At 47.1% G+C, this 12,327-nt stretch overlaps 2 protein-coding genes across 2 annotated transcripts in view; both read left to right on the top strand.

The window, feature by feature from the left end:
- Positions 1–3,818: 3,818 nt before the first annotated feature.
- TIRAP (TIR domain containing adaptor protein) lies at positions 3,819–7,553 on the top strand. Its single transcript, XM_056860875.1, has 4 exons — positions 3,819–3,885; positions 4,089–4,196; positions 5,722–6,321; positions 7,510–7,553. The coding sequence occupies exons 1-4, from the start codon at positions 3,819–3,821 to the stop codon at positions 7,551–7,553; spliced, it is 819 nt and encodes a 272-aa protein (XP_056716853.1).
- A 3,615-nt stretch (positions 7,554–11,168) lies between these two features.
- The window catches only part of DCPS (decapping enzyme, scavenger), a 67,221-nt gene continuing 66,062 nt past the window's right edge, over positions 11,169–12,327 (top strand). The window contains exon 1 of the mRNA XM_056860300.1: positions 11,169–11,336. Within this exon, the coding sequence (XP_056716278.1) occupies positions 11,169–11,336 (168 nt within the window). The remainder of the gene's footprint in view (positions 11,337–12,327) is intronic.

Here is a 12,327-nt window from a genome sequence, read left to right as displayed (position 1 = left end):
TGACCCTATATGCGGTTGTGACCCACTGTTTAAGAAGCTTTAGAGTAAGGTTGCCAGCTCCAGGTTGGGAAAAATACCTGAAGATTTTAGGGGTGGAGTCTGAGGTGAGTGAGGTTTGGAGAGGCACTTTGGTGGGGTATAGGGTTGCCAGGCCCCTCTTTGCCACTGGTGGGAGGTTTTGTGGATGGAGCCTGAGGAGGGTGGTTTGGGGAAGGACTTCAATGCCATAGAGTCCAATGGCCAAAGCGGCTATTTTCTCCAGGTGAACTGATCTCTCGGCTGGAGATCAGTTGTAATAGTGGGAGATCGCCAGCTAGTACCTGGAGGTTGGCACCCCTAATGTAATGCCATAGAGTTCACCTTCCAAAGTGGCCATTTTCTCCAGGTCTCTCCTGGAGATCAGTTGTAATAGCAGATCTCCAGCCACCACCTGGAGGTTAGTAAACAACAAACCAACAAATTAACGTCATTTATCCACAATAAAGAGAATGGAATACATTATACATATAGTGCAACAACGGACAATGTCCAAATCAAAAACATTAACAATTGCCACGAAAAGGAATCATTGTCAGTCCTAGGAAATTGACTAGGAAAGTGTCCTTTTCTTCAAGAGGTAAGATAACTTGTCTACAGACAACCTGGAGGTTGGCAAGCCTACTTTTAAGACATATGATACCCTGGTGAAAAGCTGGGGGAAAAGGGGCAGAGGAAGAAAATGTTCCCTTTCCGGCCGTGCGGTTTTGCAGTTTGGGGCAGATTTCCCCGTCCACCATTAATTTGGAAAACCAACTTGCGTCGACTTCTAGCTTGCCTAGGAAGTTTCAAGAGCGCACAAACAGCTGGCGCTCTGCATGTTTACTGGGTAAGTGAACCCCGCCTACTAAGCCTGCCTAGCGGGTGGTTGTTATTGAGGCCTGCGATTTCAATAGAAAAGGGCAAGAGTCCAGTAGCGCCTTAAAGACTAACAAAAATATTTTCTGGCAGGGTGTGAGCTTTCGCGAGCCACAGCTCCCTTCTTCAGATACAGCTGCATCAGTCCGAAAGCGTTTCTTAGTGGTCCCCAACCTTTTTTTGGACCAGGGACCACCAGGACTTTTTTGTTCGGTGCAGGGACCCTGAGGTTCGAAATAAAAATCCCTAGAATTTGAAAATAAACTTTAATCATAACTCACAGTGGGTAGCCGTGTTAGTCTGTTTGCAGTAGTCAAAAAGGGCAAGAGTCCAGTAGCACCTTAAAGACTAACACAAATATTTTCTGGTAGGGTATGAGCTTTCGTGAGCCACAGGTCACTTCTTCAGATTGAAGAAGTGAGCTGTGGGTCACGAAAGCTCATACCCTACCAGAAAGCTCATGAGCTTTCGTGAGCCACAGCTCACTTCTTCAGATGCAAGAGTCCAGTAGCACCTTAAAGACTAACAAAAATATTTTCTGGTAGGGTATGAGCTGTCGTGAGCCACAGCTCACTTCTTCAGATACAGCTAGAATACAGATACAGCACTCTTCTCTACTTAAAGACAGATGGATTCACATTCTAGCTGTATCTGAAGAAGGGAGCTGTGGCTCACGAAAGCTCATACCCTACCAGAAAATATTTTTGTTAGTCTTTAAGGTGCTACTGGACTCTTTTTTGACTACTTTAATCATAACTGTTAGTTAAACATTAAACTTAGAATAATATTTGAATATATATGTTATAATAGAGAAATTTTACTTGAAAATATTAATTTATTATGGGTTTAGAACTTTGTTTCGCGGACCTTAATTTAGTTCTCGGGGACCCCCCGTTGGGAACTAAGTGTAGAGGGACGACCGCGCCCGATCCCGATGGAGCTCCTTGGACCCCGCCTCCCGATTGGAAAAGAAGCCGATGCGAATTCGAGCTGCGGGGTTGGGGAGGGGGATTAATTGCCGCTGGCCGGAGTTCTGCAGAGGAAACTGCGGAGGAAACGCTGGTCCCTTCCCCATCGGTCTCTCCACCCGCCGCCACCCCGCTGCCGCCTGCAGGCGCTGCCCAGAGGAGACGCACCGGCGGCGCCCGGACAAGCCGCGGGTTGAGCAGCTGCTGCTTCCTACTGACCAACCCAGGAAGGGCGAAGTTTGCCACTCCTCGCGGCCGCCCGATCACCGGATCCGGTTTCCCCGCTCGACCTCCGCACCCTCCCCGGTAACCCCCCCACCTTTTCCCTTTTTTTTTTAAATCTCTTTTAACTTTACTGCAGAATGGATGCATTTTTTAAAAAAGCAAAATTTTTACGCGTGGCATTTTTTTGCGACGCGTGGTTTAAATGGCTTCGCGGTCGCTTCCTTTCGCGATTGGAAAAAATGCAAACACCCCACGGACCCATTGCAACTTTAACTGCAAACCGGAAGAGCAGACGGGTTTGTGTGTGTGTGTGTGTGTGTGTGTGTGTGTGTGTGTGTGTGTAAGTGTAAAGTGCCGTCAAGTCGCAGCCGATCAGGGCCATTGCTTGAGGTTGGTTGAGCCCCAGGAGTAGATTGAGATCCCTGTGTGTGTGTGTGTGTGTGTGTGTGTGTGTGTGTGTGTGTAAAGTGCTGTCAAGTCGCAGCCGATCAGGGCCATTGCTTGAGGTTGGTTGAGCCCCAGGAGTAGATTGAGATCCCTGTGTGTGTGTGTGTGTGTGTGTGTGTGTGTAAAGTGCCGTCAAGTCGCAGCCGATCAGGGCCATTGCTTGAGGTTGGTTGAGCCCCAGGAGTAGATTGAGATCCGTGTGTGTGTGTGTGTGTGTGTGTGTGTGTGTGTGTAAAGTGCCGTCAAGTCGCAGCCGATCAGGGCCATTGCTTGAGGTTGGTTGAGCCCCAGGAGTAGATTGAGATCCCTGTGTGTGTGTGTGTGTGTGTGTGTGTGTGTGTGTAAAGTGCTGTCAAGTCGCAGCCGATCAGGGCCATTGCTTGAGGTTGGTTGAGCCCCAGGAGTAGATTGAGATCCCTGTTTGGTCTGTGCGTGGCCCCTTATGCAGCTTTTGCTATCTGCACAGGGACCATCCAGTTTACTGTTAGATACAGTGACAGAAGAAGAAGAGTTGGTTTTTCTATGCCGACTTTCTGTACCTTTTAAGGAGAATCAAACCTGCTTACAATCTCCTTCCCTTCCTCTCCCCACAACAGACACCTGTTAGGTAGGTGGGGCTGAGAGAGTTCAGAGAGAACTGTGACTAGCCCAAGGTCACCCAGCTGGCTTCATGTGTAGGAGTGGGGAAACCAACCGTGTTCACCAGGTTAGAGTCTGTGGCTCATATGGAGCAGTGGGGAATCAAACCCGGTTCACCAGATTAGAGTCCTCTGCTGTTAACCACTACACCATGCTGATACATAGATCAGTCAAACCATTTTACTGATAACTGATTTGGGGCTTTTAATCTGCTTTTGGTTGTCTGAACAGCTGGTTGCAGCAGTATTCGCCAAGTCATTTCTGCAACTGGAAATTGAAAAACACACACACAAAAGGGGTATTAATGAATCTGTACACCGCCCATGCTTTTGCGAACAGTGCTTAAAAGTCACACGCTACCCACAGGTGCCATATAGCCTATCCTTTTCCCTGTCTTTGCCTTTGCGCAGGGCAGGGATCCCCAGTGTGGTGCCTGACACTTTTCCTGATGCCCACCATGTCCTTTTTAGTAAGTGGGTGGGACTAGGTGGGGCTTTTGCCCAGTGAGGCTTCTGACTAGCTACTGGAGATAGGATTGGCTGTGCAGTGTTTTAAAAATGTTGCTTTGGCAGCAGCTGCCCCCACAGCACAAGGATTTTCACTATGTGATTCAAGGTAAGTTGTGGCAGCAGCCATTTTGTGGCTATGTCCACTATGCTGCGTCAGAATTTCCAAGATGCCATAAGGCTGAAAAAGGTTGGGTACCCTTGGTGTAGGGAATAGTTTCAGGGATAGTTAAGGGAGTAGTCTGTTGGGTTTGGGACCAGTTACGAGGTTTTTGTTTGAAAGCTGCAGTTCGTACAATGCTACCGCTCTCCCCTAGCATGTGATCATTTTGGACTAAGCTTTGTGGACTTGTTTTACGCGAGTCAATGTGAATCTCCGTTTGCTTTCATCCTCTTGACGGTGCCCCAGATACAGGAAGAATTGCCCCGAATGAAGTGGGGGAACGGAACAACCTTTACCTGCAAAGGAAGATAGGCGTGGATGTCTCTCACCTGAAACTTAGTCCTGATATGGCAGGTAAGTAAGCAAGTTCTGTTTTAAGTGACTCTTTGGCCTGTAAATTGGGACATGCTCAGTTGGACTCTGACTCAGTCATGCACGAGGATGTATCTATTTGGAAAATTCCTACGATTAATACAGGGAACAAGGGGGTGTGTTGGAAAGACCGGGTACTTAGTGGTCTGATGCCTCTATCTCCATTGATTGGCCTGAATGAACATTTCAAACCCATCTTTTCTGTGTGCACAGAATTTAATCTCACAGCCATAACTAGTTGTCATGACGCTTCAACTGAGTATATTGTCCTCAGTTTTTGGTTCTAAGGCTTTTGTAGCTTTGGAAGCCCCCCTCCCTTTCTCTTCCATCCAGTTCTCAGAAATTCTCTGTAGACATACTGTCATTGCCCTGACGTGGATTGCCCAGGCTAGCCCAAACTCATCAGATCTCGAAAGCTAAGCAGGGTTGGCCTTGGCCAGTATTTGGACGGGAGACCTCCAAGGAACACATGAAGCTGCCTCACACTGAATCAGACCCTTGGTCCATCAAAGTCAGTATTGTCTACTCAGACTGGCAGCAGCTCTTCAGGGTCTCAGGCAGGGGTCTTTTGCATCACCTGCTTGCCTAGTCCCTTTAACTGGAGATGCCAGGGATTGAACCTGGGGCCTTCTGCATGCCAAGCAGTTGCTCTACCACTGAGCCACGGCCCCTCCCCTAAAAGGAATACCAGGGTCATGACGTGGAGGCAGGCAATGACAAATTACCTCTGAACGTCTCGTGCCTTGAAAACCTTACCTTGTTGCCATAAGTCAGGTGTGACTTGATGGAAAAAAATTACTGTCATGATATACTATGTTTAGAAGTTAAACAAAACACAATCTTGATTCTACCCATTCCTAATGGAACTTGGAACTGAATACCCCAATTGTACAGATCTTGGACAGTGTGTATGGTCAGTCCCAAATGTGGGTAGTGGCATTAATTTAAAGCTGTTCTTCTCAGCTGTCTCTCTGGAATGCAACAGCCTTGTTCAAGCCGAAATTGTAGCAGTAGAATTTGAAGGTTTACTGCCAAAATCCAGATGCATGCACATACATCCCCAGCTATGACAGCCTAGAGATCTATTTCAGCAGCTGCGTGTACAGAAGTGATATACTGATAATTATGTGCTGGGGACAGATGATGTGATCGTTACCACTGTGTCCTACTTGGGAACTTCTAGAAGGATCAGGCTGGCCGTTGTTGCAAACAGAACACAGATCTCAGTGATTTAGCAAGACAGTTCTTGTATCGTTCAGTTTCAATCTCACTGGTTCATTTTATCTGATTCTGGTGAACCTGGTTGGTTTCCCCACTCCTACGCGTGAAGCCAGCTGAGTGACCTTGGACTAGTCACCTGTCTTAGAGCTCTCTCAGCACCACCTACCTCACAGGGTGTCTGTTGTGGGGAGGGGAAGGTCATTGCGAGCCGGTTTGGTTGTTAAGTGGTAGAGAAAGTCAGCATGTAAAACCCAACTCCTCTTCTTCTTTACTGGTAACTTGGCAGGTTGGTTCAAGTGGCTCCCGTGGAAGTCGAGGCAAAGTTCAAGCTCTTCAAAAAGCCCACCGGACCACTCGTCTCCATCTTCACCTTCTCCTCGTTTGGAGCGGGATTCGAACTCTCTGGCCAGCAGTCGGGTGAACAGCCCCAAACTGACCTCCTGCACCTTCCCCGTAAACATCAGCAGCTCAGAGAGCGCACGCTGGAACAAACTGTACGACGCATGCATCTGCCACAGTGAGGGAGACCTTGAATTCGTGGAGCAGATGGTCTCCTACTTGGAGAGCCAACCCGAGCGCTTCCGTTGCTTCCTTCAGTTGCGGGATGCGGTCCCGGGGGGCGCCATTGTTTCGGAGCTGTGCGAGGCGGTCCAGAACAGCCATTGCTGGGTGCTGCTCATCACGTCCAGCTTCCTCAAGGACCCTTGGTGCATTTACCAAATGCATCAGGCCTTGATGGAGGCACCGATGGCCAACGGGCGCATCATCCCGGTGCTGAAGGGTGTTGACCGTAGGGACTATCCAAGGGAACTTAAGTGCATCTATTACATCAGTATCACAGTCCAGGAAGAAGGCTTCATGCAGGTCAAAGAGACAGTGATGCGCTGTAAGTAAGCAGCGGAGAGGATGCTTAGCTTCCTTGTGCATCTTGTTACTGAGAGCCAGTATAGTGTAGTGGTTAAGAGCAGTGGTTTGGAGCAGTGGAGTCTGATCTGGAGAACCGGGTTTGATTCCCCACTGCTCCACATGAGCAGCGGAGGCTAATCTGGTGAACCGGGTTGGTTTCCCCACTCCTACACAGGAAGCCAGCTGGGTGACCTTGGGCTAGTCACAGCTCTATTAGAGCTTTCTGAGCCTCACCTACCTCACAGGGTGTCTGTTGTGGGAAGGGGAAGGGAAGGTGATTGTAAGCCGGTTTGAGTCTTCCTTAAGTGGTAGAGAAAGTCAGCATATAAAAACCGACTCTTCTTCTTGTACTGAGTTGTTTCCATGGGAGGATTAAATGTTTTGTAGGAAGCAGACAACCCCTCAGGTCTTATTAATTGCTAATAAAAATTGCTTGTGCGTTATGTTCTCCTGTGCCAAACGTCCACTGTCAAATTAGCCTTTGAAACAGCAGTAGCTTAATCCCATGGAGAGTACTTCTGTCTTCACCCATGGGATAGGAGCTAGTGGGGTGGATCCTACCCTTGCCCTACCACACCACTGAGCAGTTTGAAACCTTCCTCCAGGATAAATAGAAAGAAATCTCCTTACGCGCCGCATGGAATACTCAAGTCTTACAGATGCACCTATATAACTTACCTGTGCACTTCTATGCAAAGTTATTCCATTGCTTTTTCAATAGCCACTGGAGACAGGGATATCTGTTTAGGATTACACTCTGCATAAGATGAGGAAAAATGATAAGTTTGGGGCTTATAATTAGTGTAAGATTTGTATGGAGCCACTGTTAAGGTTGCATTATTCTTTTCTGGCTGTTTAAGAATTGCAACATAAATTTCTTTCAGAGGGTAGCCATGTTGGTCTGCAGTGGAATAGCTAGATTCGAGTCCAGTAGCACCTAAGGGACCAACAAGATTTTCAGGGTATAAGCTTTCGAGAGTCAAAGCTTCTTTGTCATAAATTCATGTAGCTGGCAGTTGCTTACCCCAAAGTGCTGGAAAGCAATGGCTGTTCCCGATAACTAAACACTGAGGCTTCAAACTTTGAAGAAAATATGCAAGGTTTTGTTTGAGCTTTTCGATACTATCTGATTCAAAGATCCTAATCCTTACTTCATTGTATCTTTCAGATCTGCGGGAACTATGTAAAAATGCATGCAGGAACATGGACTAAACGTTGAGACTTTGTACTACTGGGCGAAAGTACTTTTGATACAAGCTAGACTGAAGGAGCTCTGACCTGGGTCGCCCAGGCTAGCCTGATCTCTTGACAGATCTCAGAAGCTAAGCAGGGTTGACCCTGACAAGTATTTGGATGGGAGACCTCCAAGGAATACCAGGGCCGTGACCCGGAGGAAGGCAATGGCAAACCACCTCTGAACATCCCTTGCCTTGAAAACCTCACCAGGGGTCACCAGAAGTCAGATGTGACCTGATGGCAACCCCCCCCCCAAAAAAACCTGAAGGATGTCTTTACTCACATGGGATATGACAAGCGCGGGGGTTCCCTTCCCACTGACCTGTCTCACCACTGAAGGACAGATTTTGTGTTCTCTGGCATTCCACCATCTGCACTTATGCTCATAAATGGCATGTGGGCAGCCCGCTCTGTTACAGGAACACTTATTGATATAAAAGACTGGAAATATTTCTGCTTGGACTTTATATTTGAGGCTCCAGAGGGCCCAACAGAGCTCTGTGTTTCATGGTAAAAGTATTGTGCCCACACCAGATTCTTCTCTATGTGAAGTGCGTGTGTTGTTTTGAACTCGTTGTGAGTTCTGAGAAGACAGTTCCCTCGTTACTAGAGGCCAAACCAACCAGTTACTGTCGGGAACCCTCATGTACGGATCATGACTCTCTTGAAAATTTCTGTTACATTACAATAAAATAGAACTGCGTCAGAATTCAAGTTTTTGTGAGCTGTTTCCCAGCACTTCCTCACGTGTCGGTCCAGTTTATGTTTCTGTGTTACATGGATCAGTGATGGCAGAGAAGCATGAAATCAGAATCCCAGTGTGTTAATTTCCCTGAATCAAAGCCTGTTGCAGCATTTAGGATAGGAGTAGCATTTTTTTTTGCCTCTGATTCCTTTATGGTGGGCTTCCTAGCTAAAAAAAACAAAACACCAGGCTTCATCCTAACTCTAGTCTGTATGTGAAAGGATTGAATGGTGACTTGTGTTTAAAAGGTTCCCTTGTTCTTGCCCATACAGGCTTTGGTTGTTTCTTTTTGCCCTGAACTGGGTGGCCCAGGCTAGCTCCCTTTTATCAGATCTCGGAAGCTAAGCAGGGTCGCCCCTGGTTAGTACTTGGATGGGAGACCACCAAGGAGAAGGCCAGGCAGACAATGGCAAACCACCTCTGTTCATCTCTTGCCTTAGAAACCTAAGGGGGCTGCAACTTGATGGCGTTTAAAAATGTGATATTTCTTTTCCCAGTTGTCACTTTTTATGTTTATACCAGACTACCTCATAATGTTTTTGTTCAGGAATATCAGTGCAGTCCTAAACAGGCATAGAAGGGTGTAACTCAATTTTGGATTGCACTGTTTATGAATCTTTCTTTCCTTTCTTTCCAATCTGCCTTATGGAGATTTGGCTGCAAATGCCCATCTTGTTCCTACTCCCTCCATGTCTTTCCCTCCTTCTCTTTCATAGCCAGCATGGTGTAGTGGTTAAGAGCGGTAGACCCGGATCTGGAGAACCCGGTTTGATTCCCCCCTCCTCCACATGAGCAATGGAGGCTAATCGGGTGAACTGGATTTGTTTCCCTGCTCCTACATATGAAGCCAGCTGGGTGACCTTGGGCTAGTCACAGTTCTCTTAGAGCTCTCTCAGCCCCACCTACCTGATGGTGTCTGTTGTGTGTGGGGGGGGGGTGCGGAAGGGAAGGTGATTGTAAGCCAGTTTGAGTCTTCCTTAAGTGGTAGAGAAAGTCAGCATATAAAAAAAACTAACTCTTCTCCTCTCTTCTTTGGTTGACAAGCTATTTAAAAAAATATATAGAACTGTGCTGTCACGGTGACTGGATACAGCAACTGAAATTAATCCACAGTACAGTACTTGAGAAACTTTGAGATCTGCTATGAACTTTGGACTGCAGCATAGGTATTTGCAGGCAAGTATATTGCTTGGGCCCTGACCTGGATGGCCCAGGCTAGCCTGATCTCGTCAGATCTCAGAAGCTAAGCAGGGTCAGCCCTGGTGAGTATTTGGATGGGAGACCACCAAGGAACACCAGGCTTGTTATGCAGAGGAAGGCACTGGCAAACCACCTCTGATAGTCTCTTGCCATGAAAACCCCAAAAAGGGGTCGCCATAAGTCGGCTGCGACTTGACGCACTTCACACACACACACACATATTGCTTGGACCTTAAGTTTTCCCTGCTGCTAGGGAGTTCTGGAATTGCAACTGATCTCCAGACTACAGATCAGTTCCCCTGGAGCAAATGGCGGCTTTGGAGAGTGGTATTTAAGGTATCACATCCCCACTGAGCACTCTTCCCTTCCCATGTTCTGCCAAGTCTCCAGGGATTTTCTAAGCTGGAGTCAGTAACTCTACCTGCTGTAGGTAGGATGGCAGATTGTTTTAATTTACACCCGTTGCAGGTAGAATGGCAGACTTTTTAATTTACATCTATTCTAAAGAGAATAAATGTCCTTAAAAAAACTTCTTAAACTCTCTTTTCCTCAATACTGAGCAATGATGTAGCAGGAAGTTTGCAACTGTTAGCAACAATGGTCCAGGAGATCTTGGATTTAAAGGAGAGGCCCGCTAGCGCTGTCTGTTCCATTTAAATGTTTGTACTGATTTTTTTCCAGACCTGTGTTCCAGCAAAAATGGGGCACTTTATACACCTTTGCTCTAAGAAGCTTAGGGAGATGTGGAGGGTTCTTCCTCCCTCCTCCATTTTATCCTCGCCCAACAACCCTGTGAGGCAGGTAGGGTGAGCAGAAAGATTGGCCCAAGGTCACACAGTGATTTCAACCCTACGTCTATCTACTCTGACATCCTAGAACACCACACTGGCTATTCATATATATACCGCTGTATGTGCCCATACAGTCTTTTTAATATAAATTTGTATTAATTTTCATAATAAAAATAACAAATTATAAATCACATAAACAAATATCTAAAAAACAAAACAAAAATACAAAAAGAGCACTTATACTAGTTTCACATCTACTATTATAATTTTATAGAATAAACAGTGCCCAAATACCCACCACCCACCTTAAATGAGTGTCCCACCATTGGACCTCCGGAGAAGTATTCTGACAGTATTTAAAGTTACCTTAAACTAACATTATATAAACTACATTACCATTTATCTATAATTCTTTAACTATACTTGTAAAATTCATTTTTGCCCGTTCATCCCAAATTGCAATGGCCTTTAACCAAGCTTTTTTGAACTCTTCCAAATCTTTACCATGTAAAGACTCTGTAAGTTTGGCCATCCGCATATACAACCACAATTTCTGCAGTCCCATACAGTCTTAAATATACTGATTTTTTAAGGCATTTGTACTCTCTTCCCTCTGGACATGCGAGAGTCTAATGAGAGCCGGAAGTGAGAGCTGCCTGGGTCGTCCTCTCGGAGGGGGGGGGGAGACAACTGTGCGCATGCGCATATTCAATCTCCAGGCCCGCCTCACTAGCCTCCTGCCAGCAGAGGGCGCAACTCAGCAACAGTGAGACAGTCGTTGTGAGCCGAGGCGACCGTTTGAGGATAACGGCGCATGCGCAGAAATTCCCGCTTTGCCTCCGCTTCCACAAAGCCATGGCGGAATCCCCTGTTCTGAAGAAGAAACGTGAGGAGGGTGAGAATGGGGCGGCTGAGTCCCAAAAGGAAGGTGCCGCCGCCGCTGGGTTCCCTTTGGCGGACCTCTCTGTGCGGAGGGTGCTCAGAGAGTCTGCGCGGGACAAGACCATCTTCCTACACGGGCAGGTACCAACGGTCAGGTACCAACGGTTTCGTATAAGCTTTCTGGGGAGCCGGCACGGACCAATCAGCATCGAGGGGCGGGGGAAGCCGACCGTCATCGTTTTGCCCCGCCTCCTTAGGAGGACCCCCTCTACGTCGCCAGGAGGGCGGGGCGAAGAGTGGGGAAAGCTGCAGAAAGAGTAACATTTTATGTTTTGGAAATTTGATACCTTGTCATAAAACCAACGTTTTTAAAAAAGGCAGCAAACGTCAGCATTTAAGTTTTGTCGAGGCTTTTCCTGTTTTGTTTTGCTTGCTTCTTGGCCCCATAACGTTGTTCTTCATGCATAGATACTCAGAACACAGATCGCGACAAAGTAGGATGTATGGTTTGGAAATTGGCCAGGCATTTGGTGTTTGGTTTCATTAGATGCTTGATCAAAAGTAAACACTGATCTTGAGCAAGTAGGGTTGCCAGCCTCCAGGTTCTAGCTGGAGAGCTTCTGCTATTACAACTGTCCAGCCGATAGAGACCAGTTCAGCTGGAGAAAATGGCTGCTTTGGCAATTGGACTCTATGACATTGAAATCCCTCCCATCTCCAAACCCCACCCTCCTCAGGCCCCGCCCCAAAAATCTCCAGGTATTTCCCAATCTGGAGCTGGCAACCCTAGGGGTGTTCTCCATCTCTAGGGTTGCCAACCTCCAGGTACTAGTTGAAGATCTCCTGCTATTACAATGGATCTCCAGCTGATAGAGATCAGTTCACCTGGAGAAAATGGTCGCTTTGGCAATTGGACTCTATGGCATTGATCCCTCCCAAACCCTGCCCTCCTCACACTCCGCCCCAAAAATCTCCCGCGAAGAGGTGGCGAAGAGGGACCTGGCAAACCTATGTGCAAGGCAGGTGACATTCTAGTCAAGTAAGTAACTGCACTGATCTATTGGGGAAGGGGAGTCCAACCCCTTCCCCAAACCTGCCCTTATCTGTTAATTTTTACTTTTAACCAAATTGT

Source organism: Euleptes europaea, chromosome 14 (genome assembly GCF_029931775.1).
Source record: "Euleptes europaea isolate rEulEur1 chromosome 14, rEulEur1.hap1, whole genome shotgun sequence".
In the NCBI taxonomy this organism is placed as follows: domain Eukaryota; kingdom Metazoa; phylum Chordata; class Lepidosauria; order Squamata; family Sphaerodactylidae; genus Euleptes; species Euleptes europaea.
This window is presented reverse-complemented; position numbering and strand designations above follow the sequence as displayed.